General features: G+C 45.7%; 1 protein-coding gene across 34 annotated transcripts; it reads right to left on the bottom strand.

The window, feature by feature from the left end:
• Positions 1-416: 416 nt before the first annotated feature.
• Positions 417-27,282, bottom strand: ZNF667 (zinc finger protein 667). 34 transcript variants are annotated; one of them, XM_070224933.1, is made up of 10 exons: positions 26,716-26,772; positions 21,086-21,351; positions 20,722-20,898; positions 15,286-15,438; positions 14,307-14,398; positions 12,607-12,733; positions 11,231-11,323; positions 4,421-4,517; positions 4,254-4,282; positions 417-3,276 (listed from the first exon to the last, which is right to left on the bottom strand). In XM_070224933.1, exons 5-10 carry the CDS (start codon positions 14,337-14,339, stop codon positions 1,697-1,699), a joined length of 1,959 nt encoding a protein of 652 aa, XP_070081034.1. In that variant the 5' UTR covers positions 14,340-14,398; positions 15,286-15,438; positions 20,722-20,898; positions 21,086-21,351; positions 26,716-26,772; the 3' UTR covers positions 417-1,696. The 34 variants fall into 34 exon arrangements, with proteins under 34 accessions (XP_070081034.1, XP_070081032.1, XP_070081035.1 ...); XM_070224931.1 differs by having other exon boundaries at positions 26,484-26,765; XM_070224934.1 differs by lacking the exon at positions 21,086-21,351 and having other exon boundaries at positions 26,716-26,826.
• Positions 27,283-27,794: the final 512 nt, after the last annotated feature.

The following is a 27,794-nucleotide window of genomic DNA, read 5'->3' as shown; positions in this document are numbered from 1 at the left end:
TGTCTGCAGGCAAGAACAGTCTTATCAGTTTATCTTACATAAGTTAGGTTTGTGACGTTGATTTGGAACCAACCTCTCTGGCACATTGGCAGAAGAATTAACAACATAGAGGAGTGTGTGTATAGACGGGGAGGAAGAAAAGACAAGACTTTCTATGCGACTTCTCTGTGTTATTTGCTCCAAGCATTGATTTTTTTATGATTTTACAGAACTAACAAGTTTAAATGGAAAATCCATTATTCTGTTATCCTGTATGCATGCTCACCCTTCACAAATCTGGTTGTTGTTTTCTCAGTTGTGGTCAAAGTTTGAGTGACCTAATCCATGTGGCCACACATTCTACAAAGTTGTCTTAAAATATGGCTGTCCTCAATAATAGCTTCTGCAGTAGATAAACACACAGAGGAATCCAAGTGTATACAACACAACCACAAAAAAGAGCTCTTATTTTATTCCTTGCATATTTCACACAAGCTGGAAAGAGGGACTGAAAGCTATTATATAGGATGAACAGCTGACAGGAAAAGAGCCTGATACACAAATCCAGGGTTTCACCCATGTCTTGGTCAGCGTGGGCTGCCATAACAAAATACCATAGACCGTGTGACTTAAAAGAAATTTCTCACAGTTCTAGAGGCTGAAAGTCCGAGATAAGGATGCCAGCATGGCTGGATACAGGTGACAGCTAGCTTCCTGGCTTGCACAGCTGCCTTCTGGCTGCCTTCCTCACATGGCAGAGAGAGCAAGCTCTCTAGTGTCCCTTTTTTAAAAGACACTAATCCTACCATGAAAGCCCCAACCTCATGACCTCATCAAAACTAAGTAACTCCCAAAGGCCCCATTTCCAAATACAATCACATAGCGTGTAGGGCCTCAACATAAATTCTGGGGGGACACATTCAGTCCATGACATTCCATTCTGCAGACTAGTGTTCTTACATAAAAATACCAATGTTATTCATACAAATATAGACAAATTTCTTTTCAAATAAAACAATAATTTCTCTCGGCTCTGAAGTTCCTTGCTCCTCAGAACATCCTACCTTTTTTCCTATTAGCCCATCTCAGGCTTGTTAGAGTCTCCATACCGTGAAGATCATGTACCTTCACATCCACGGAGTCAGGTGCTAACGACTCTACTGCTCCACACAATTGAGTGCTATCTTTATCCACATAAAGACTCACTCTTCTTTATGCTGATCCCAGAAGTTTCTATCAGCTAAAAACAGCACCCTCATTTTCCAGGAAGTCCCTTACATGTGACAGTTATAGTTTTAAGGGACAAACTCAAACTCTTCCTTCAGGTGACCTTAAATCAGGCTCAAAGCCCCATCCACAGAAATGGACTTCACAACTCCACTTTGTTGCACACGACCAATGAAACAGCTTTAAAACCTACCCTCAGAACAAAATGTCAGTGACTCTTATCAAGTGAAGAATGATACTCATTAAAAATGACTGATCCAATCATCTGACACACTAGTATGAAATTAAGACCTACAATAAGGCCATTACCTTAGCTGATTTAAAATGCTCAGGTCAAAAGTCACCAATGACTTTTACTCTTTGGCATTCAAAGTGGGACACATCAACAAATAGTCCAAAATTTATGTTATAGACAAACTTTATGTTACAGAAAAATGCACTTTTCCCATGCCTCTGCCTCACTCTTTGCTTTCACATAATTAAAACAGCTTCAGGCTTTTCCCTCAGAATGTGAATTCTGATGTCGAATCAAGGATGAGCTCCGACTATATGCCTTCCCACATTTCCTACATTCATAGGGTTTCTCTGAAGAATGACTTCTCTGATGCCGAATAAGATCAGAGCCACTGCTAAAGGCCTTCCCACACTCATTACATTCATAGGGCTTCTCTCCAGTATGACTTCTTTCATGCAGAATAAGGGATGTGCGTTGACTAAAGGACTTCCCACATGTTTTGCACGTATATGGTTTCTCTCCAGTGTGAATTCTTTCATGTTGGGCAAGGTGTGCACTCTGACTGAAGGCCTTCCCACACTGATCACATTCATAGGGTCTGTCTTCACTATGAATTCTCTTATGTCGAGTAAGAGAGATGCGATGACTGAAGGCTTTCCCACACTCCTCACATTGATAGGGTTTTTCTCCAGTATGAATTCTCTGATGTTCAATAAGAAATGACTGGCGACCAAAAACTTTACTACATTTATTACATTTGAAAGGTTTCTCTTCAGAATGAACGTTCTGATGTATTTTAAGGTTGGCAGTTCCAGAAAACATCTTCCCACATTCCTTACATTCAAACAGTTTCTTTTTCTTTGTATGCACTTTTTGATGTTGAATAAGGGATGAATGCCGGTTACAGATCTTCTCACATTTATTGCATCTATAGAGTTTCTTTCCAACATGAAGTCTCAGATGTAGAATAAGGGTTGAAGGCCGCCTGAAGACCTTCTCACATTTATCACATTTGTAGGGTTTCTCTGAAGTGTGAATTCTCTGATGAAGCATAATGGATGAAATCCTATTGAAGGACTTTCCACACTTTCTGCATTTATAAGGATTCTCTAAATGGTGACTTCTCTGCTGTAGACTCTGACTTAAGGTCTTCCCACTTTCATGGGTTTTCTCTCCAGTATGAATTCTTTCATGTGTAACAAGGACTGATTTCTTACTGAAGCCTCTCCCACATACACTGCATTTATGTACTTTCTTTCCATTGTGAATTTTCCTATGAAGTAAAAGGGATGACATTCGAATGAAGGCTTTCCCACATTTTCTGCACTGGTGGACATTCTCAACAAAGTGCATTTTCTGATGGATACTGAGAGATGGGCATTGACTCAAGGCCTTCCCACAGTCAAAGGTTTCCTTTCCATCATGAGTTTTCCCATGTAGAATGAGGGTTGTTCTTTGAATGAAGCTTTCCCCACATTTATCACATTTATGGCTTTTCCTCCGATTGTGAATTCTCTGATGAAGAATGAGGGATGAGATCTGCCTGAAAGCTTTTCTACAATTACTGCATTCATAAGGCTTCTCTCCTGTATGAGAGTTCTGATGAAGTTTAAGAGATAAGCTTTGACTAAAGATTTTCCCACAGTCATTACATTTTAAAGATTTCTTCCCTGAATGCACTTTCTTGGGTTTTACCAGGACTGAATTTTTCTTGCAGCCCCTCTTTCCTGTGGAAACTTTTTGTGGCACAGAAACTGGTTTCTGATAGATGCTTTGCCTAGATTTGTTGCACTGATTTGGAGGTAACTTCTTGGTCTCACACTTAGACCCTGAGTCTGAAAGACATCAAGAAATTAAATGTTTGTTTTTCTGGGCTGGAAAAACGAAGCTTCTGTGAAGTCATTATCATTATCAGTTATAATAACAATGATGTTAACCAGAACAATAACTTTTTAGTGTCTTATTATGGTTTTAACATAGTAAGGAATTTATAGAAATATTTAAAAACTAGAATTTAGGAAAGTTTGCAATTTTAAATGAATAAAGTTTTATTTGTAGGATAAATTTATACCATATATCGCATTAAACTTCATAGGTTGTTCATTAGATGAATGTAGTTTTATTATATGAAATTCCAGAAAAGACAGAAGATAGCATACAGGCAGAAGGCAGATTAGTGGTTGCCTGGAGCTGGAGGTGGGAAGGGGGATTCACTGTAAATGGGCATGAGGGCTCCTACTGGAGTGATAAAAATGTTCTAAAACTGGATTATGGTGATGGCTGCACAACTTGGCAAATTTATCAAAAACTAATGAATTACACACTTAAAATGGGTGAATTTTACAATACGTAAATTATGCCTCAATAAAGTTGTAAATTTAAAAAATGTATTCTTAAAATCAAAAATTAAAAATAATAACCAAACCAGACTTCTGGTTTGTGGTTCCTCATCTAAGAAGCCTGGAAGTTGCCACTTCATCCTAGCAACAAATAAAAAGCTAAACAGACTATAAAACCAAGAACTCCTTTAGGATCCACAAGAGAAGGGAGGATGCAGGGCAAACTGCCGCCTCCAAGACTGGAGAGACAGACTGAAGAATACAGGGAGTCGCACCTTAGCAGAGCAGAGACTCACAAGCAAAACCACCATGGGAACCTGTGCTGTGGTAGGAAAACCTGAACTGTAACTGACAAATTGCTGGAGGCTCAGTGCTGACAAGTCTGAGAGTTAAAAACTCCAGAGGGAGCTAATCATAAGGGGATCTCTAAAATACTGCGAGATTTACCTTTAGGAGTTTGATCAGAGTCTCACCATAAATATCGGAGAAAAATCCTCTTGGGCTGCCAGCAGGGGAAGGGGAAAAGAAACCATTTTTGAAATATGCCAGAGCACTCTGTTCCTCTTAACAAGGTTTGCCCTCAGGGGAAACTAGTTAACCAGAGCCAACTCTGCTGAGGTATTCTCAGAGCCTAACTGACCTGGGAAAGGGAGATACCCAGCTCCAGCTGACTCTAGCCTCCCAAGTGGGAGAAAGGAAATATCCAACTCCAGCCCACTCTACCCATCCTGTTCCACCTAAGGGGGGAGAAAAAAACAAACACTTGTGATGTTCACATTCCACAGGCGCAGGCTCACTAAAACACTGAGAGCTAATCATAGGACCACAGAATGCTCCCCCTCCTGCCAGACCTCACCACATTACTAAAGGCCTATTTACAGCAGTTCTTTCTAACTGGTACATCATGTTTGGCTATGAAGAAAAAATTAAAAGGCATACCAAAAGTAAAAAACACAATTCGAAGGGGCAAAGCAAGCATAAGACTCAGATATGGCAGGGATGTTGGAATTATCAGATTAGGAAATTAAAACAACTATGATTAATATACTAAGGACTCTAATGGATAAAGAACAGATGGGAAATGTAAAGCTGAGAGATGGAAATAAGGAAGAACCAAAATGAAATGTTAAAAGATCAAAAATGCTATAACAGAAATGAACAGTGTCTTTAATGGGCTTATTAGTAGGTGTGACACAGGTGAGGAAAGATTCTGTGAGTTAAAGGATTTATTAATAGAATTCTCAAAAACTGGAAAGCAAAGAGAACAAAGACTGAAATAACAGAACAGAACATCCAAAGACTGTGTGACAACTACAAAAGAAGTAACAAATGTGTAAAGGGAATACCAGAAGAAGAGAGAATAGAAGAAACATTTGAAACAATAATGACTGAGGATTTCCCCAAATCAACATCAGACACCAAATCACAGATCCAAGACACTCAGAGAACATCAAGTAGGATAAATGCTAAGAAACCCACACCTAGGCATGTCATTTTCACACTGAAGAAAGTTAAAGAAAAAATCCTGAAAGAAACCAGAGGAAAAGAAAACCTCACCTAGAGAAGAACAAAGATAAGCATTACATCCAACTTCTCCTCAGAGACCATGCAGGCAAGAAGAGAGCAAAGCGAAATATTTAAAGTATTGAAAGAAAACAACCCACCAACCTAGAACTTTCCGTACACACCCATATATACACACTCAAGATAAATACATAAGCATACACTGTTGTGATTATTATTTTGAACAAACTGTTATCTGTTAGACCAATTAAGAATAAGAAAAATAAACGGTTTTTTTTGCTTTCAATTATTCCTTCTCCAATGCTCCTCGTTTCTATATGCAGATCTGAGTTTCTGACCTATTTTATTTTTTTCTCCCTAAAGGACTTCTTCTAACATTTCTTGCAAGGCAGGTTTACTGGCAATAAGTGCCCTCAATATTTGTCTGAGAAAGTCAATTTCTCTTTTACTTTTGAAGGATAGGCTTATATATAAGTGAAGTGAACGAAAGCAATAATACAGGGGATAGGAGGGAGAAATTAAGGTTATTTTGTTATTATAAGATACTCACACTACCCATGAAGTGGTATAGCGTTACCTGAAAGCGGACTTGGACTAGTTGTAAAGGTATGTTGTAAACTCTAGGGTTTGCAACAACTGAAAAAAAAAAAAGTATAAGTGATACAAGGACAGAAAATATCATCATATAAAATGCTCATTTAAAACCACAAAAGGCAGAAAAAGAGTGGTAGACAAAAACAGGAACAAAGAATAAAGGCAACAAATAGAAAACAGCAATGAATATGGTAGATGCTAATCCAACCATATCAATAATCACTGTGAATGTCAACGATCTGAATGTACCAATTAAAAGGGATTGTCAGAATGGATCAAAAAACATGACTCAACTGTTATGTTGTCTACAAGAAACTCACTTTAGATAAAAAGACACACATGGATTAAAAGTAAATGGATGGAGAAAAATATACCATGTTAACAATAATTGAAAGAAAGCAGGAGCAGCTATATTAATTTCATACAGAGCAGACTTAAAAGCAAGGAAAGTTATCCTGGATAAAGAAGGGCATTATATAATGATAAAGGGGTCAATTCCTCAGTGAGACATAATTCTTAACAAATACATGCCTAACAAAGGAGCATCAAACTACATGAGACAAAAACTGATGAAACCACAAGGAGAAACAGATAAATTCACTACCTTAGTTGGAGACTTCAACACCCCTTCTCTCTGAAATAGATCCAGCAGGCAGAAAATCAGTAAAGGATACAGTGAACTCAACCACACCATTATTCAACTAGATATAACTGACATCTATAGACTACTTCATCCAACAACAGCAGAATTCACATTATTCTCAAGCTCACATGGAACATTCACCAAGATAAACTATACTCTGGGCCATAAAACACAACTTAATAAATTGAAAAGAACAGAAATCATACAATGTTTGCTCTCAGACCACAATGGAATTAAATTAGAAATCTGTAACAGAAAGATCATTGGAAGCCCCAAAATACTTGGAGATTAAGCAACACACTTTTAAATAACACATGGGTCAAAAAAGAAATCTGAAGGGGTCAGCCCAGTGGTGCAGTGGCTAAGTTTGCATCTTCTGCTTCGGTGGCCCAGGGCTCGCCGGTTCAGATCCTGGGTGCGGACATGGCACCACTCCGTGGGCCATTCTGTGGCAGGTGTCCCATATATAGAGTGGAGAATGGGTGTGGGTGTTGGCTCAGGGCCAGTCTTCCTCAGCAAGGGGAGGAGGATTGGCAGCAGATGTTAGCTCAGGGATAATCTTCCACAAAAAATAAAAATAAAAAAAATTTTTTTTAAATCTGAATAGAAATTAAAAAATATTTTGAACTAAATGAAAATGAAAACAACCTATCAAAATGTGTGGGATGCAGAGAAAGCAGTGCCGAGAGGGAAATTTATGGCACTGAATGCACATATAAGAAACAAGGATCTAAAATCAATAATCTGGGGCCAGCCCAGTGGCCGAGTGGTTAAGTTCGTGCGCTCCGCCTTCAGTGGCCCAGGGTTTCGCTGGTTCGGATTCTGGGCATGGACATGGCACCGCTCATCAGGCCACATTGAGGCAGTGTCCCACGTGCCACAACTAGAAGGACCCACAACTAAAAAAAATATATAAAACTATGTACCGGGGAGACTGGGGGAGAAAAAGCAGGGGGAAAAAAAAAGATTAGCGACAGTTGTTAGCTCAAGTGCCAATCTTAAAAAAAAATAAAAAAATAAAAAATAAAATCAATAATCTAAATCTCCCCCTTAGGAAACTAGAAAAAGAAGAGCAAATTAAATCCAAAGTAAGCAGAAGAAAAGAAATAATAAGAATTAGAGCAGAAATTGCAAACAGGAAATCAACTGAGAAATACTATAAAACAAAAGCTGGTTCTTTGAAAGTTAATAAAACTGATAAGCCTCTAGCTAGGCTAACTAAGAAAAAGAGAGAAGGCACAAATTACTAATATCAGAAATGAAAGAGGGGACATCACTACAGATTTTACAGAAATTAAAAGGATGATAAAAGAAAAAAGAACAACTCTATGTTGAGAAATTTGATAACCTAGGTGAAACTGACCAATTCCTTAAAAGACACAATTTGCCAAAATTTGCATAAGAAGAAAGAGATGATCTGAATAGGCCTCTATCTATTAAAGTAATTGAATCAATAATTAGTAACCTTCCAAAACAGAAAGCACCAGGCCCAGATGGGTTCACTGGTGAATTCTACCAAGGGAAGAAATCATACCAATTCTCCATCATCTCTTTCAGAGGACGGAAACAGAGGGAATACCTGCTAACTTCATTGTAAGAGGCCATCATTACCTTAATAATACCAAAACCAGAAAAGACACCAAAAGGAAACTACAGACCAGTATCCTTGATGAGTATCGATGCAAAAATCCTAAATATATAACAGCACATTAAAAGGATCCTACACATGAGGAAGTGGGATTTATACCTAGAATGTAAGGATAGTTCAATATGGGAAAATCAATCAATGTAATACATCACGTTAAAAAAATGAAGGACAAAAGCTACATGATCTTCTCAATTGATGCAGAAAAAGCTTTTGACAAAACTCAACATGATAAAAACACTCAACAAACTAAGAATAGAAAACTAACTCAATATAATAAAAGTCATCATTGAAAAGCCCATAGCAAACACCACAGTAACTGGGGAAAGATTGAAACCTTTTCCTCTAACATCAGGAACAAGGCAAAGAATGCCCACTCCACCGCTACTATTCGATGTAGTACTGGAAGTTCTAGCCAGAGCAATTAGACAAGAAAAATAAAAGCCATAAAAAAGGGAAAAGAAGTAAAATTTTTCTCTGTTCACAGACAACATCATTTTATATGTAGAAAATCCTAAAGATTCCACACAGAAAAATTGTTAGAACCAATAAACGAGTTCAGTAAAGTGGCAGGATGTAAGACCAACACTCAAAAATCAGTTGCGTTTCTATACACTAACAAGGACCACTCCAAAAAGGAAATTGAGAAAACAATCCCATTTACTAAAGCATCAAAAAGGATAAAATATTTAGGAATAAATTTAACCAGAGGTGAAAGACCTGTAGACCAAAAACTACGAAACATTGCTAAAAGAAATTAAATAAGATACGAATAAATGGAAAGACATCCTGTGCTTGTGGATTGGAAGACTCAATATTGTAAAAATGTCCATACTACTCAAAGTGATCTACAGATTCAACGCAACCCCTATCAAAATCCCAATGACACTGTTTGCAGATATAGGAAAAAACAAGTCCTAAAATTCATATGGAATCTCAATGGACCCCAAATACCCAAAGCAATCTTGAAAAAGAGGAACAAACTTGGAGGCCTCATACTTCCTAGTTTCAAAACACACTACAAAGCAACAGTAATTAAGATGGTGTGGTAATGGCATAAAGATAGATATATAGTCCAATGGGAGAATAAAGAGGCCAGAAATAAACCCTCACACATCTGGTCAAATGATTTTCAACAAGGGTGCCAAGACTACACAATGGGGAAAGGACAGTCTCTTCCACATAAGGTGTTAGGAAAACTGGATATCTACATGCAAAAGAATGAACCTGGACCTTGCCTTACACCATAAACAAAAATTAACTCGAAATGGGTTAAAGGCCTAAATGTAAGACCTAAAACTACTAAACTCCTAGAAGAAAACATAGGGGAAAAGCTTCAGGACATTCGATTCAGCACTGATTTCTCAGCTATGACACCAAAAGCACAGGCAACAAAACAAAAAATAGACAAATGGGACTACATCAGACCTAACTTCTGCATGTCAAAGGAAACAATCAACACAGTGAAAAGGCAACCTCCAGAATGGCAGAAAATAATTGCAAATCATAACTGATAAGGAGTTAATATGCAGAACATATAAGGAACTTCTACAACTCAACAATAAAACACAAATAACCCTATTAAAAAATGGACAACGGACTTGAATAAACATTTCTCAAAAAAAAGACAAATGGCCAATAAATAAATGAAAAGATGCCTACCATCACTAACCATTAGGGAAATGCAAACCAAACCCACAATATCACCTCATACCCATAAGGATGGCCACGATCAAAAAACCAGAAAATAACAAGTGTTGACGAGGATGGGCAGAAGCTGGAACCCTTGTGCACTGTTGGTGGAAACGAAAAATCGTGCAGCCACTGTGGAAAACAATATGAAAGTTCCTCAGAAAATTACAAATAGAAATACCATAAGATCCAGCAATCCCACTTCTGTAGATAGCCAAAGGAACTGAAATCAGGATCTCCAAGAGATATCTACACTCCCATGTTCACTGCAGCATTATTCACAGTTGCCAAGAGGTGGAAGCAACCCAAATATCCATTGATAGATGAATGGAAAAAGAAAATGTGGTATATACACATAATGGAATATTATACAGCCTTTAAAAATAAGGAAATTCTGTCACATGCTACAACATGGATGAACCTTGAAGACATTACGCTAAGCAAAAAAGCCAGTCACAAAAGATCAAATCTTGTATGATTCCACTCCTATGAAGAATCCACAGTAGAAAAATTATAGAAACAGAAAGTAGAAAGGTGGCTACCAAGGGCTGGGGAGAGAAGTAAGGAAGAATTAGTATTTAGTAGGTATGGAGTTTTATCACTGAAAGATGAAAAGTTTCTAGAGATCTGTTGCACAACAATGTGAATATACTTAACCCTACATTTAAAAATGGTTAAGAAGGTAAATTTAATGTTTTGTGTGTTCTTTACCACAATTAAAAAAAAAAAACCATATAACTTGACGAACCAAAGAGGAATCTATTAGAAAAGGGAATGAGTTCCTGAAAAGTAGTCAAAATGAACATTTATGGAAAAGACTTTAATTTTTTTAAGGAATGAAGAAAATGATGCAAGTTTGAACATTACCATTAAAAGTGCTATCATTAGAGAAGGTGGAATACGTTTTCTCTGAAGGGAAATATGAAAGCTGAGGAAGGGAAAGTGATAGGTGGAGATGAGGGGGTTAAGAGCTGAGCTTCTAAAACCAGTAGCTGGGGTTCAAACCCAGCTCTGCTGCCACCTCCTAGCTGGGTGACCTTGGGCAAGTCATTGAACCTCTCTGGTTCTCAGTTTCCTCATCTATAGAAGAGGAATAATAGTACCTACTGTATAGGGTGCTGGGAGAAACTTATACTTAGAAGAGTGCCTGATACCTAGTAAGAGCTTATTAAATGTTGGTTATTCTCCCTCTGGGGGCTCGTACTGAAGAGACTTGAATTTTCTGCACAGGCTTGAGGCCATGGAGGTGAGGAAAGTAGCTCTCCAATATTGTCTCAAAGAGGCTGCCCTCTCACGATGGAGTGCACTCTTACACGGAAACCCACCTTCTAAGCCTTGATTCTGTCACTCACCCAAGCCCCGGCGTCTCCTCACTGGCTCCACCATCCAGGGCGCTTTCCCTTTCTCCAATAAGGTGATCACATTTGGCCTCCGAAAGGAAAGTCCTGCACACGGGAAAAACATTGGAATTGAGCATGATGGGGGTGCCACAGATGTCAGAGCCCAGCCCTGTGTCAACAGGAAAGGGGCTTTATTAGCAAAGGGAGCACAGAGGATGCAAAGGGCAGGTGGAGAATGAGGAGGATGAAAGTTCAGTTACAGCTGGCAGAGTTGTTTATTTCTAACTCTACAAAGCCAACTATTTTCCTAAAAAGTGGGACCCCAAACTCCTGAGGCTGGTTAACCTATTGCCTTTTAGCTTCCAGCCACACCCCTCCTTGATCTGTTTGGTGGTGCAGGGGCTCTGCAAGCCACACTTCTTTTTCGCCAGGTGCTCCCTGTCAGGGTCCACCAATGGGGCTCTGGTGGTTTCAATTTCTGCTTTTCTTTTTCAGCCTGCACTCCCAGAATTAGCCTCATCTTGCCCTCACAGGAGTATAAACCAACCAGACAGTGCACCCCTCTCCTCCTTCAGAAGTCTGAGTCTCTTCCTCTAAGTCCTAAGACCCCTAACTCTTCCCTTTGTCCCCCTAGCCCTGCAGTTACCATCTCTGTTAATTCATTGTCTACTATTCATCTTTTAACAGTACCCGTTAAGTCAATTCCTTATATAAACTTCTCTCTCCTCAAGAGGTTACATGTATAGTTACTATATGACCAACAATTCTACTTCTAGGTATCTACCCAAGAGAAACGAAAATACATGCACACACAAAAACTGGTACACAAATGTTCATAGCAGCATATTCATAGAAGCCATGGAGTGGAAACAGTGCAGATGCCCATCAACTGATGAATGGATAAAATATGTAGAATATCGTTTGACCATAAAAAGAATGAGGTACTGACACATGAAACAATGCAGGTGAACCTCAAAAACATGTTAAGTGAAAGAAACAAGAAACAAAGGACTACATATTTATGATTCCATTTCTATGAAAGGCCAAGGATAGGCAAATTCATAGACAGAAAGTGGATTAGTGTTTGCCTACTTGGGGGCGATTAGTGGGCAGTGGGAAATGAGGATGACTGCTAATGAGTAGGGAGTTCCTTTTGGGGGTAATGAAAATGTTCTAAAATTAACTGCGGTGAAGGACGCACAACTCTGTGAATACACTAAAAACCACTACCCTACTTTATATGGGTGAGTTGCATAGAATGTGAATTCCATCTCAATAAAGCTGTTAAAAAAACCCAAAACTGGAGTGGCTTCTGTTTTCCTGACTAGACTGATGACTCCTGTCCCTCAGTGAGCCAGCTGTGGATTACGCGGGGAGGAGAGCCTTACCAAGAGAGGCCAGGGTCTGGTAGTTCTCCAACATTACATCTTCGTATAGTGCTTTCTGAACGGGGCTCAGCCATTCCCACTCCTCCTGGGAGAAGTAAATGGCCAAATCCCCAAACGTCACTGGCGCCTGAAATGGAAAATCACATGTCCTTTCACCGTGGGCTTGTGCTTCCACGTGGCTGAAGGAAATGGCGGACTTGTCCCAAAACATGGGAGACACATAATGCCAAGAATCTATCCGGGAAACATTTGAGGTTCTGAAGCCAAAAGGGGCAGGTGTATTAAATAAAATAAATAAACAACGACTATGACACAGCTGTTATTAAAGACTTGCACAAAAAACACAGCAACTTGGATTTACCGGGCATCGACAAAGTCAAGGCATCTTTCTGAGCACCCTACACATACTGGCTCATTTAGTGCTTGTGTTAGCCCCTGATGAGGTATTGCTGAGAAAATCACAGCAATGTTACAGACGAGGAAACTGAGGCCCAGAGAGCTAAGGTGACTTACTGAAGTTCTCAGGGCCAGTGAAGGAGGAGCTGGGGTGGAAGCTGGCAGTCTGACTTCTGAGTCTTGCTCCTGACCACTTGCTCTCTAAAGAGCATGGGACTATGTTACATGCAGCAAAAGGTTCTTTGCAGATGTAATCAAGGTTACTAATCAATTGACCTTAAAAGGAGATAATCCAGGGGGGCCCAAGGCAGTTAATCACAGGGGCCCACGAGAGCAGATTTTTCTCCTGCTGGTGGCAGAAGAGGAGAGCAGAGAGGGAAGTGGGGGGATCTGAAGCACCAGTGCGATTTGACCTGCTGTTGCTGGCTTGAAGGTGGAAGAAGGGGGCCACCCGGAAAAAGCGAGAAGGAACTGAATTCTGCCAATAACCAGGGAGTTTAGAGGAGGACCCATGAGACCACAGCCAGCCAACACCTTGATTTCAGCCTTGAGACCCAAAGCGGAGGACCCAGGTAAGCCATGCTGTGCCCAAACTCCACCCATGAACTGTGATGATCAACATGTGCTGCTTCAAGCTGCCAAGTTTGCGGCAATTTGTTACAGCAGCAATAAGGAACGAATAACATCGCTTAGAGGGCAGTAGCTTCTGTTACAAGAAATCGCATTCAAGACGCTTATTGCAGGAAATCCCTTGACCATCTAAAGCGGTGAAGCACGCTTCTCACAGGAAGCTGACGTCACCCCTTCGCTGGCCTGGCTCCAACGAACTCAACCTGAATACGGGGCTACACGGAGTCTCTTAAAGAGATTTCCTCCATGTAAATATGGGTTCCACGAGGAAAACAAAGTGACATTAAGAGAACTCTGGAGGACAACATCAAATCCCCTCTGCCTCAGCAGGTCCCACCCAGGCACACGTGTCCACCTGGATGTCACAGGGGCTCTCGTCTTCCCTTGAATGCCCTGGGGAGGGCCTTCCTCCCAGCACTGGCAGAGACCCTGGAGATGCTGAACAAACAGGAAAGTGGTCATGCGCACATTGAGAAAAGAGGAGAGGGGGCTGCTGGGTGGTCTCCTGGCTCGCTGGGGCCCTTCTCACAGGCTCCCAGCCTCTGTGCTGATGGGAGGAAACAGGGCCAGGTCTTGGCTGGTCTCCCCTGGCCAGGAAGTTTCCATGGGAGGAAAGCAAATGGTCATGTCTCACAAGATGGCACTTTCCTGAAGGAAGAGGAATCGCTACTTACCTTGGACCTGGATTTCCCTCGTGCAGCAGGCATCCTGTCCTCGCCCCTGAGGGGCCGCGTTTGGAGAGGGGCAGCGTGCTGGGGAGGTGGGGCTGCAGGAGAAGAGAAGTCATGAGGCTGATGGGGACTTCTAAGCAGTCCCAGAGTCTCTAGGGTAAGAATCTCCTCAGCCTGGTCACACACACACGTACACACACACGTGCACAGACACACTTGGAGGAAGGTCAGAGCACCTTGTGCAGCATTTCTTCCCTTTCTCAGGGTCAGGGAGGGACCACAGCCAATGCTACCTGCTCCAAGGATCAGAGGGCTCTGCATCAGGAGGCAAATGAGACCTGCGTAGACACCTGTTCATCCATTTGACAAGTATTTGCTGAGTGCCTACCAGGTGCCAGGTACTGGCCCAGGTGCTGGGCGGTAAGCAATGAGTTAGAGTGGAGCAGTACCAGCTCCCACGCACACTACGTTCCAGCAGGGAAGACAGGCCCACGTAACAAAGTGTTAGCTGCGATCATTGCTATGAAGAAAAAAAGGACCAGGGCAGGCGGGGAGTGAAGAGGTTTGGAGGAAGGCCTGTGAGAGGAGGCAACACTGAGCTGAGTCTGCATGGAGTGCGAGTATGAGCCACCTGGGCACTGGGAGAGGAGTATTCTGGGGAGAGGTACCACAGGTGCAAAGGCCCTGCGGCAGACGTGTACCTGTCATGTGGAGGAACCAAGTGGGTAGGTGTGCTGAAGCAGAGTGAGGTAGGGAACAGGGGGCTAGGAGGAGGCTGAGGTCAGGAAGGGTCAGATCATGAAGTGGGGGTGAGCAGTTTGGAAATGACCCTAAGTGTGACAAGACATTACTGAGGGAGCAGGAGGCTGGGCAAGGAGTGACATATCCGAAGTACCATTTAACAAAACTGTTTTGCATGGCTCTGTGGTGAAGAAACTGTGTGCATGCTGGTGGGGGAGGAGCAAGAGCTGAAGAGACTCACTAGATACTGGGGCGGGCAGAGGGGAGGCGCGAGATGCCGGACATCACTCCGAGGGAGGCCCCTCCGTCGCCGAGTCACCTCCACCGGTGCTGTCCAATGCACATGCCACTAGCCACATATGACAACTGAGTTCTGGAAACAAGGCTACTGCAACTGAGGAAATGAGTGCTTAATTTTACTTAATTTCAATTATTATTAAAACCACAAGAAAATAATATTAAAATTACTCAACTAAAACTTATTATTAATCTAAAATTAAAAACTGATCCTCAATTCTGTTTCCGTAAAACTTTTAAGCATGTTTCGAACAACTTGGGTGTGTGAATCTATTTTTCCAATGGTAAATGTTATGAAATTCAAATATAGATCAAGCATCTCCAATGAAAACAGTGTCTGGATTGAGGCGCACACATGTGAGAGACACAGCGAATTTCAAAGACTTAGTGTGAAAAAAAAGAACGTAAAATATCTCAGTGGTAATTGTTTATATTGACTACATGTTGAAACTGTAACATTTCGGACATATTGAGTTAAATAAAATGCATTATTAAAATTAACCGTGATCATGAATTTCTGTGTCTTCTTACTGTTTTCAATGTGGCTGCTGGAAGATTTACGTTCCATGCCTCACGTTACGCTTCCCTGGGACAGCGCTGCCCCCTACTACAGAGTCTATACTATTCTACTGCTCCGTTTTCTGCACGGCACTCACTGCCTCCTGGAAACGGCTTGTGTAAGCGTGTGTTTGCACGGGCACTACCCCCACCGTGACCAGGGCTCCACGAGAGCAGGCACCTTGACTGCTCTGTCCACGGCTCTCCTCCCGGTGCTGAGAGAGCAGCCAGCACAGAGCGGTGCTCAAGAAACACCTGCTGACTCACTCAATGCCAGCTCTGAATGCTTCCTGGCATGCTGAAATCGGGGTGGGGAGCAACCATCCTACGCCAAGACCCCGTCACAGAGCAACAATTCTGCTAGCAGTCCTTCCAAGCCCTCTGAACTTGTCTTTCGGAGAAGGGCAGGGTCTAGAAAAGGCAGAAATGGGAGTATACTTTTTATTTCCCCCATTTCAAAAAACTTGAAATCTAGAGAATAGTACAATGAACACCTGATTACTCTTCACCAAATGTTAACATTTCGTTTTTTTTTAAAATTCAAAATAAGATGTAGACATGATGACCTTTCACCCCTAACTGCTTCAGCACGTGCCTCTGAAGAATGCCATCATCACAGCCGGTGCCAACAATGGTGGCTACGGCATAAAAAACTCTTTTGGTGAGGGGCTGGCACAGTGGCGCAGGGGTTGAGTTCACATGCTCCGCTTTGGTGGCCTGGGGTTCGCTGGTTTGGATCACGGGAACCGACCTACACACTGCTTGTCGGGCCACGCTGTGGCAGGCATCCCACATATAAAACAATTGAGGAAGATGGGCACAGATGTTAGCTCAAGGCCAATCTTCCTCAGCAAAAAGAGGAGGATTGGCGGCTGATGCTAGCTCAGGGCTAATCTTCCTCAAAAAAAACCCCAGAAATAACATAAAAAAAACTTTTGATTTTTCTATGAAAAAGGTACAGCAGGATGCAATCTAGAAAATGGAAATACAAGATAGTTCTCTCTATAGGTGTTTTTTTCATCCCTTGAGGGTGGAGGTAGGGAAGATAAATGAAATCAAGGCCATAGTTAAGTTCAGAATTAGATAGCAAGTATGTTTTATTTCGTTTGATTTGGTTTGGTGAGGAAGATTGTCACTGAGCTAACATCTGTACCAGTCTTCCTCTATTTTGTATGTGGGACACCACCACAGCATGGCTTGATGAGTGGTGCTAGGTCTGCACCTGGGGTCCAAACTGATGAACCCCGAGCCACTGATGTGGAGAGCACAAACTTAACTACTATGCCACCGGGCCAGCCCTGACAGTGAGTATGTTTTGATTAAAAATGTGAATGACAGGATGGCCTGTACTGTTTAAGGGAACCCAGCCAGAAGAACATTTGGTTTATTGTACTTCTCTCTTCATAAAGAGAAAAGCAATAGTAATAATGACAAGTAACACTAAGATTAATTATTAATAAGACTAACAAACTGAGTGCTTTACATGTGCTAGGCATCGCTCCATGAGGATTATCATTTAATTCTCACTCCTACTCTGGGGGCAGGTACTTTTATTCACACCATTTTCCAGATGAGGAAAATGAAGCTGAGAGAGGCAGGAATCACTTGCCCAAGGTAATAGGGCAGGGAAGCTGCTGAGCCAGAATTCAAGCTGGGGTATCTGCCCCCAGGTACCTGGCTAACCCTCTGGGTTAGAGGGAAGGGCTGGGCAGCCTGATGTGTGTTAAACACATCACTCTGGAGTCAGACCACCTGGGTGTGACAGTTGTTTTCATCAGCTGTTTTACCTTGGGCAAGTTACTTAACCACTCTGTGCCACAGTTTCCTCCCCTTAAACGGGGACAAAACAGAACTACTTCTGGAGCTGTTGCGAGGATTAAGAGTCAAATTCAGGTCCTACAACCCTCTCTCCCTCACGCTGGCCTCCCTGCCAGTCCCTGAAGGTGCTGCCATAGCCCGGCCTCAGGACGCTACCTGCAATGCTCTTCCCCCGCCTCAGCTCAGCTCCTCACTCCCTTCAATCTTTGCTCCAATCTCACTGTCTCTGTGAGGCTCACCCCAACCTTTCTATTTAAAACGGCAGCCTGCCTCCAACCCCACCCACACTCACTCCTGGCCTCCCTCACCCAGCTCTGGCTTCTCTTCTCCATAGCTCTCATGGCTAACGCTCCACGTGTGAGATAACAGAAAAGATGTATATTGGTCTCCGCCCCTGGTTCCTGGTACAGAGCTCCTAAAAGCCTTGTCAATTCTTAAGTGATAAGAGCACCAGGAGCATCTTCTGCTCTAACAAGGAGATGCCGGGTGGGCTCCCGGATGGGAGATGGTCACCAGAAAGACCAAGCTATGATTAAAAGCTTACTCCTCCAGAGATGGGAGAGGGGCTGAGAATGGAGTTAATAACTGATCATGCCCACGTGAGGAAGCCTCTATACAATCCCCAGAGTACTGGGTTCAGAGAGCTTCCAGGCTGGTGAACACATCAACGTCCCGAGAGGGTGGCACATCCCACCTCCACGGGGACAGAAGCGCCTGCGCTCGGGACCCTCCCAGATCCCCTCTATGTATCTGTTCATCTGTGTCCTTCATTATATTACAAACTGGTAAACGAAGGGTTCCCCTGAGTTCTATGAGCCACTCTTGCAAACTGACTGAACCCCAGGAGGGGGCTGTGGGAACCTCCAACTAGTAGCCAAGTCAGACAGAAGTGGTGGGTAATCTGGGGACTCACTGCTTGCACTTGGCATCTGAAGTGGGTAGGGGGCAGTCTCATGGGACTGAGCCCTCAACACATGGGATCTGGCGCTACCTCCAGGTAGACAGTGTCAGAATTAAGTTAAATTGTAGGACACTGAGTTAGTGTCGCAGAATTGCTAGTGTGGGAAAAACCCCACACATCTGGCATCAGAAGTGTTGTGAGCGTGGTGACACTGAGAGTAAAGGAGAGAAACACAGGGAAAGACTGAGTTTTCCCCAAAATACTATGTAACTTGCCAACTTACTATGTGTGGTGCTTACAGCCTGTCTCCACTCCCTCAAGTGCAAGTCCCAAGCACCCTGGACCAGTGCAGGGCACGTGGAGGGGGTGTGCTAAGGGCTGCTACCACCATGACTGAATGGCCCCCTAGCAAATACCTTCTTTACCATCACTCCTTCAAGGAGCCCCCCTGGCACCCCTGGCTGCAGCAGGTGCCTCTGGGACCTGCACTGAGTGCCACTTCATCACATAGAGAAAGAATTCTGCTGTTACTGCATTTGCCTTTGCCTTCAACTCCTGTCCTCGACTGGACACTGTGAAGTGACCAACACTCCTGTGTAGCTGTGTGACCTGGGGCAAGTTACTGAACCTTACTGGGCCTTTACCTTGATCTTTTACACCCAGAAAGGGCTGCTGCTTTGAGTAGATAAGATAGCATCAGGGCCAGTGCTCAGTGAAGGGTAGCTTCAATCATGGTGGTTGTCACTGTATGTGTCATCACCCACGAAGGGTAGCCCAATTGTGGTGGTTGTCATTAGCACAGGTGGGGCCAGTGCTGTGAGCTGAGTCTGGGAGACAGGCTGAGTTACCGTCCTGTCCATGCACTCTGTGGAAGTGCTCGGGTGTGTGTGTTGACTGTGCTCAACCCCTGGTGACAACATCACCTCCTCAGTTAACAATCAGTAGGAGAATGAGAGCTGTGCTGGATACTTTATATACATCACGTGCTCTCCTTTCATCTTTAGAGCAAACTGACCACGTGGGTCCACATTTTCCATTCTGAGGATGAGAAAGGGAAGATGAGCTGCCTGCTGTCACAGCAGTTTAAGTGACAGCCTGGGTTTGAGCCCCTGTCCACAGGCAGCACAAACTGCCCATTGGTGCAGGACAGCAGCCTACACAGGAAATTCCCCCGTGGTCCTCTCTGGCAGAGTTTGGGAGGTGTCCATGTGGCACCATAGTTACAAGACATTTACCTTTGTTCTATTAGAGCAGCCAAAGGACTTGGGGAGATTGGCAGCACACCAATTGTTGAGGGTGAGGGCTGTGGCTCAGTGACAAACCAAGTGGCCTGGCCTTCAAGTCTCTGACTACCCTGAGCAAGCCTTCCCTCAAGCAGAAAGACAAAGGGGCCGGCCCCAGAATCCTGGACGCCTCTATCCTGTTAGACCCCGGGGCAGGGGTGTGCTGGGTGATCTGCAGCGTCTGCTAATTTCCATGGTGTAAATACTCCCACCAGGGCCCATCGTAAGCTACCAAACTGATGTCACTGAGCACGGAGCTGGGGAGAGGTGTGCACAACAGGGTCATGTGAACCGGTGCAGGCCAGCCCCAGCACTCCAGCGCCCAGGGCCTCAGAGGATGAAGCTCTGTTCTCTGCCCGGCAGTTCTCATACTTTTTTTTTTTTAAAGATTTTATTTTTTCCTTTTTCTCCCCAAAGCCCCCCAGTACATAGTTGTATATTCTTTGTTGTGGGTCCTTCTAGTTGTGGCACATGGGACGCTGCCTCAGCGTGGTTTGATGAGCAGTGTCATGTCCGCGCCCAGGACTCGAACCAACGAAACACTGGGCCGCCTGCAGCGGAGCGCACAAACTTAACCACTCGGCCATGGGGCCAGCCCCTACAGTTCTCATACTTTTGACCAGTATCCCCGAACACTAGAGGAAGGTTAACGCCTAGTTCTGTGGTCTGGGACACACCCCAAAGCAGCTACCTCACAAGAGAAAACTCTTTTGCTGGTTGGTTCTGTTTTGTTTTGAAACATCCAGGTGACTTGTGCATCCTACGTTACAATAAATCTGAGTTTGTGGTTAATATAAAAATCAGGTTTTAAATTATTTACCAGATAAGTACATCACTTGGTTTTTCCCTTCTGATTCCTCAGGTAAGACAGATTTCTCCAGGAAGTAGCATCACGTCCATCCTGTGGTTTCTCATAGCTGTTTGCACTCAGTCATGCACCCCAAACTGGAGAAGCACGATTCGTGTCCACAAATAATTTTCTCCAAGGAACTCAGCTCTGCCGGGGAGGAAAGAACAGCAGTTTGACATTAGATAATTCTGAATTCAATGCCCGCCTCTGCCAATCATCGGCTGTGGGAGAGCTAGACGGAGCCTCAGTGTGCTCCTCTGCAGTGGGTAAAGAGCACCCGCCTCCCCCTCGGCTATTGGGAAGTTTACACGAGCTCTCTGCAGCGACTTCTCACCTTTCTTTTCCTTAAGCCAGGACACGCCACGCATTGAGAGGACCAAGGAAGACCGAGACCCACTGAAAGGGCTGTGGTTAGAATTCTCATATGGTGCTGGTTGGAGAGAAACTGGCACAACCTCAAGGGAGGGGCAATTTGGCAGCACCTTTAAGACTGAAGTTACACCTCCTTTAACCCCGTCACTTCATTTCTGGTATCCGCCTTTGGACGTCCTTGCATGTGTATGAAATGACAGGCACACAGGGTATCCACTGTGGCAGGCTCTGGAAAAAGGCAAGACAGTCCTGCAGTGAAGGGAGTGTGCCTGGAGCCAGGCTGTCTGGGACCAGCTTCTAACACTGCCATCCCCTCTGTGTGTGATTTCAGACACTCTCTGTGTCTTGTCTGGGCCTCAGCTTCCTCAACTGTAAAATGGGGCAAACAACAACGGCTCCACAGGGCTGCTGTGAAGATTAAAGGCGTGAAAACATGTAACACACTCAGAGCAGTGCCAGTGCTAAACAAACTTTAGTTATCAAGAGAGTGGAAACAACCCAACTGCCATCAATAGGAAAATGGCTAAGTGAATGTTATGTGCACAAAATGGGACACCAAGTAGACCTTTAAAAGAACAAGGTGGCACTACATCAGTGGTTCTTCACTGAGGGAGATTTTGCCCCCAGGGGACACTTTTGATGTCTGGGGACATTTCTGGTTGTCACAAGGAGGGGAAGGGTACTCCTGGCATTCAGTAGGTAGAGACCAGAGATGCTGCTAAACATCCTACAATGGACAGGATGGCCCCCAGAGCAAAGAATGATCTGGCCCAAGTGCCAACTGTGCCGAGGTTGAGAAACCTGCTCCACGTGTACTATGCGACACGATCTCCAGGATACGGGACAATGATGGGGGAAAAGGTATAGAAAAACTGCTTAGAGAAAACAAGACACAGGATATGGATGCATGAGTTTGAAAAGGCATAGACCAGTTCTGAAGGATAATCAAGAAGCTGGTAGTAGTGACTGCCCCCGAATAAGGGAACTGGGTCACCTGGCATGGGAAAGAAGACTTAGAACTCACTTTCCCTGTCTACACTCTGGCATTTTCTATCATGCATTTATAATTACCTCTTATAAACAATAACAATGCAAATAAAGAGGGTGGATCCCACACCATCTCAGGGCAGGGCTTGTCTTCTGAGTCCCCGACCATAGGGTGGGAGAGGGCTTTGAAAGACACAGAGCTAAATTCTCGGTCCCAATGAGAGGATGGCTAGAACTGGAATGGGAAAAAGCTTCAAAGAGTTACTGGACAGTGGCCATGACTCCCCTCAGGCAGACAACCAGGTCTCTCCTCTCAGCCCCAAGAACCCCTCTGATCCTGGAGGGCTGTGCTGAGCACAAGCTGGGGGCAGGTCCTGATACACCTGCAAGCCAGCCCTTTAGCACACCGGCACAGCCTCACCACTTCCGTTCAACCAGAGTGTACTTTTGCTGTACCACCTGCCAAACAGTGAAGATCACCCCTACCCTGCACCTGCCAGCCCCAGGGATATACAAAGACATGTTCTCTAAAGACCCAAGTCTAGCTGTAACAGAAAACACAGGCTTTGCACGTGAATGTGGGCCCTGCCATTCCTCTTTCATGGGAACAGATATCCCCATTTGAAGGACGGGGCTAGGAATGTCCCTATTGCAGGAAAGCACAGCTGTCAGGCCTGCCTTTGATAAGAATCGGACAGTACTGGTCACTGGTACCCTCCTCTCCCGCCACCACATTAATTTCTTCTATTCCTAGAAATCCCAAAAGAGCCCGCAAGCTCTCAGGGCTGTAGCTCTCCACCCTGTCTGTACCTTAGAATGTCTTGGAAGCTTTTCTTTTCTTCTTCTTTTTTTTTTTTTTTGGTCATGAAGAATTGACCCTGAGCTAAGATCCTCTTTTTGCTTGAGGAAGACTGTCATTGAGCTAACATCTGTGCCAATCTTCCCCTGTTTTGCAATGCGGGACACGGCCAGAGCATGGCTTGCTGAGCAGTGTGTAGGTCCACACTCAGGATCCGAACCAGTGAACCCTGGGCCACAGAAGTGAAGCATGCGAACTCAACCACTACGCCACTGGGCCGACCTGTCTTGGGAGCTTTTTAACAAATACCAATGGCTGTGCGCCATGCCAGACTAATTAATCAGAACCTCTGGGGATTGAGTCTAGGGCTTTTTTTTTTTTTTTTTAAACCTTTCTAAGTTGATGATAATGCAAACCCCTAGTTTAGAACCACTGCCCCAGTCTCTGAGCCTCAGAGATAGGGCTGGAGATCTGACCTCTCCAGGTCAGCATTAGAGGAGAAGAGTCTTTGTTAAGCTCAAAGCCAAACTCTTGGATTCCCTGATGAAGGGATTCCACCCAGTCACCGATGGTGGCCCTTCCTGGCTTTGGAGCTGATGGAGATGCCCATGGGAAGCTGGGTGTTGATTTCGCAAATAGCATCTGCAGTCACCCGTAATCATTTCACCCTGCTTTATTTTTCAAAATACTTATCACTACCTGTTATAAATTGAATTGTCATCTACCTACTAAATGCAAGCTCCAGGTAAGCAGGAACCTTGTCTGTCTTGTGGGTTGACTAGAACAATGCCTGGTCCACAGCAGGCACTCAACTGCTAAATAAGTGAATGTCTCTTAGAGCAGACCCAGGCTGCAGGCCATGGACACCCTTTCTTCTCATCTCAGGAACACTACCCCATGGATGGATTTTTGGGATTCTTCTCCTTGGTCTAACAGGCGAATCTAGCAAGAAACTGCACAAGCTTTAAGTCAGTACATTAAAATCCATGCTGTGCTGTGCAAAGCAGCCATGCATCTTCAGCCTGTGTCAAACGACCTTGCTATCTCGCATCTCATGACTGAAGACGCCAGCTGGAGACATTAGCAACAGGAAGAGGTAATGGGTACCTTGCTCTCACATTTCCCAGCTGCATTTCTTAGAGATTAAGGGAATAATTAACGACCCTGGTCCTTGCCTCCCTCCACACAGACAGCGTCAGCATCTCCGAACTTGTCTGATGTACAACCAAGGAATTCTTGTTTATGTATCGTCAACGTATAATCTAGAGAAAAACCAGACGTACCCTACCCCCTTTTGACATATATGAAATCTAGCTGTAAGTTTTTATTCCTCTTCCCTGCACACACACTGTTTTGTGAAAAAGATATAAGCTGCCCTTAAACTCACAGACCTCAGAGCAGTTCCAACAGAGCCCTCTTTTGACCTGTTTCCCGAGGTTTGAACTCCTCCCACTGATTAGTGAATAAACTCCTTCACTAACATCACCTAGACTCTTTATTTCAGTCAACATCCCTCTTTGACCTCTTTCCTCCAGCCCCCTCACTCCCCTCCCTATCCTCATGCCTTGGGAATGTCCACAGGGTGTCCTCATCGTGGTCCTGTACACCAATGGTTCTCAAATGGGGTGATTTTGCCCTCCAGGAAACACCTTGCAGTGACTGGAGACATTTTCACTTTCACAACTGGGGCAGGGGAGTGTGCAACTGGCATCTGGTGGGAAGAGGCCAGAGATAATGCTAAACATTCTATGACGCATACGACAGCCCCTGCCCCAAACAAAAAATTATCTGGGCCAAAGTATCCACAGTGCCGAGGCTGAAAAACCCTTGTCTCTACATAGAGACATCTCCAGACCCCGGTGTTAATCAGAAAATACCCCAGCCTCGGCCCTGTCATTTCCCAGTTCAGGCCTTCACCCCACAGGTTCCCTAGGGGCATTTCCATCCAGGAAGACTCTCTATTCCTGGTCTCCACCCCCCATACCAACCCACCCCCCTCCCCCGCCCGCCTAGAGCCCTCCCAGGAATTATGACTACAAAATTCTGAATCTAAGCTATGACCTAGACTTTAGGGTTATTTTATCTGTTAACCTGAAACCTCTACTCTGGGGCTCAATTCTCTGCCTTTCTTCCTGTGGATTCTATTCTCTGGGATCCTTACTGTTATTATGTTAATACAAGTATCATTTATATGTTGTTTGCTTGTGTCAGGCGCTGTTCTACTTAATGCTCACCACAAGCCTGGGACTGATACTATTATTATCCCTGTTTTGGAGGTGAAACTGAGGGGCAGCAAATTTAAGTAACCTCTCCCAAAGTCACACAACTAGTGAGTGATGGAACCAGGAATCCCAGAGTCCATGCTCTTCCTCCCCCGAGATACACTGGTTAGGAAGGTGACACGCAACCATACCCAGCCACACCAGCCTCAGGTCCCAGAGGCCAAGAGGGGCTGCGCCCTCCCTTCAAAAGCACACTAAGGCCCAAGCAGACAATGGGTAAGTGTGTGGCTGGGCTATGGAGGGCACCGCTGCTCACGTGGGAGAGGTCAGACCCCCAGCTTCGAGGACAAACACCCAGTCTCAAGTTCAGAGATGAAAACCCCTCCAGCATTCACCATAAGCCCCTGTCTCTGCATGGGGTCAAAGAACAGAGACCACCAGCACTGAAACAAACAGCCAGCACCCACAGAGCGCTTAGTGAGCGGCAAGCCCTGAGCTGGGCGTTTCACCCGTGTTACCCCATTTAATTTTCCCAACACCTAGGCCAAGTGCTGTTTCCATCTACGTCACCAGGGGGAAAGCCCGGCACCACGGCGCGCACACTCCCGTTCCCAGAGCCCATCGCACCTGTGCGGCCCTCAGCCTCCTCCCCGCAGGGCCCCTGCCAGTTACAGGGGGACAGACAGCCGGACAGCACGATCACACAGCCGCCGAACCACAGTCACCCAGTCAAATTAGTCACGCCAGACTGTGGTAAACGACACGTGTCACACAAAGCGCTCCAACACACAAGTCCTCAGAGCCACACTCTCATGCCCACCCCCGCCCGCTACAGGCGCAGTCACTTCTTCCTCACAAGCACCACGGACCACGCATGAGACACCCGGTCCCGAGACCCGCTCGTCACCACGCGGGCTGCCTCCGTCACAGACACACAGCCACCGACGCCCCCTCGTCACCACGCGGGCTGCCTCGGTCACAGACACACAGCCACCGACGCCCCCTCGTCACCAGGAGCGCTGCCTCTGTCACAGACACACAGCCACCGACGCCCCCTCATCTCCCAGCACACCCAACGTCATCACACGTTTCGAATATCCAGTCCCGGTCCTTCACCTCCCACTCGGCCCACCACACAACCAGACGCGAACCGCACACGCGGCCGCAGGCGCAGAGCCCCTCAGAATCTTAGGGAACAGCCCCACAGGTGGTCACCGGCCCCAACCCCGCGTAGTGTCACCACGCTACGCAGTCTCGGGCCCACGACCCCACAAGCTGTCACACGCCGGCAAGCCCACGCAGCCGCGAGCACAGACACACTCGCACAGACACACGCCCACACCTACGCTCACCTCCCTCCTCCCAGGTAGCGTCCCGGCGGCGACCACTCGCACCTCCGCGCAGGCACCGCTCCCCGCGTCCGCCCCGCGCGCCTGCGCACTCCCCTCCGGGACCCCAGAGCACCGCTGGCCCCGCCCCCTCACACGAGCAACACGTAGGCGGGACGCGGCCCCACCCCCAGGGCTTCCCCCAGAGCGCAAGGCCCCGCCCCTAAACAAAGCCACGCGGCGCCCACGCACTCACGCTCTCCCCTCCGGGAACCGTTCCACAAGAAGGGGCCTGAGGCCCCGCCCCTCACACGCAACAGCGCCCGCAGGCACGCTCACGCAATCAGAGCCACAGGGGGGTGGGGTCGCTCGCGCGCCAGCCCGAGGCCCCGCCCCTGCACAACACACGTAGCACGCACGGCCGCGCGCACGCGCAGGGCCTATTTTGCGCTCCCCCGGGGCCCCACTCCTCATTCCCCGTAGGAAGTCACGGAGGCGTCTTCTGGCACTGAGGCCTTTGCTAGATCTGTTCAACCAAACCCAGCCTCCACCCTCCGCAATTCGTTGCTGTCCTCGGCTTCCACGCCTGCACGTTCCCGTCCCGTTTGGGGGCTTCTCCCCCTAGGACCCTCCCCGTTGTCCCCCGGCCTCAGCTGGACTTAGAGCTGGGCTCACCCGCGCTTGCGCACTTGGAGCTCAGGCTGCAACTCCCAGAAGCCTGTGGGGCGCGGCACGGCTCTGGTCGGCCAGACCCAGACGTGAGGTTGAGGAATCCCGGCCCGCAGTGGCTCCGATCTGTCCGGTCCGTGACGAAGTGACCCGCGAGAGGGGCGGAGGGATGTTCGTCCAGGCTGGAGTGGAAATCTCACTTACGCCTTCATTGAACGAAGAGCCCCAGAATCCTTTGCGCGCCGCCGTTCCGTCCGTCAGACTACATTTCCCAGGAGACCCTGCGTGTGGTGACGGGGAGGTGCGTCAGCCCGGCTGGCTGGTGGGCGGGGGCGGGCTGGAACTGCGGTGGCGCTGAAGTTAAGCGCAGTGCCATCGTGAGTCTCAGAGGGAACGTGTGAGGTGTGGACCTGCCTCTATCGTCTGGGCGCGCGAGTCCCGGGGTGCGATTGTGCGTTTGTGCTTCTGGGCCCCAAGTTGTGTTAGTGTGTATACGTGTGAAGATGAACGATTGTTTGTGAGCGTGTGTGACCCTGCTTTTGTGGTTGTGTGCTGTCGACTGAAGTAGAGTCTGGGTGAAGGTTAATTAAAGGAGTCTATTTGATAATCCAGGTGAGGAATTCAATCCTGGGAAACAGTCCGACAGAATATTCGGAGGAGCTGCTG

Source organism: Equus caballus, chromosome 10, assembly GCF_041296265.1.
Source record: "Equus caballus isolate H_3958 breed thoroughbred chromosome 10, TB-T2T, whole genome shotgun sequence".
NCBI classification, from domain to species: domain Eukaryota; kingdom Metazoa; phylum Chordata; class Mammalia; order Perissodactyla; family Equidae; genus Equus; species Equus caballus.
This window is presented reverse-complemented; position numbering and strand designations above follow the sequence as displayed.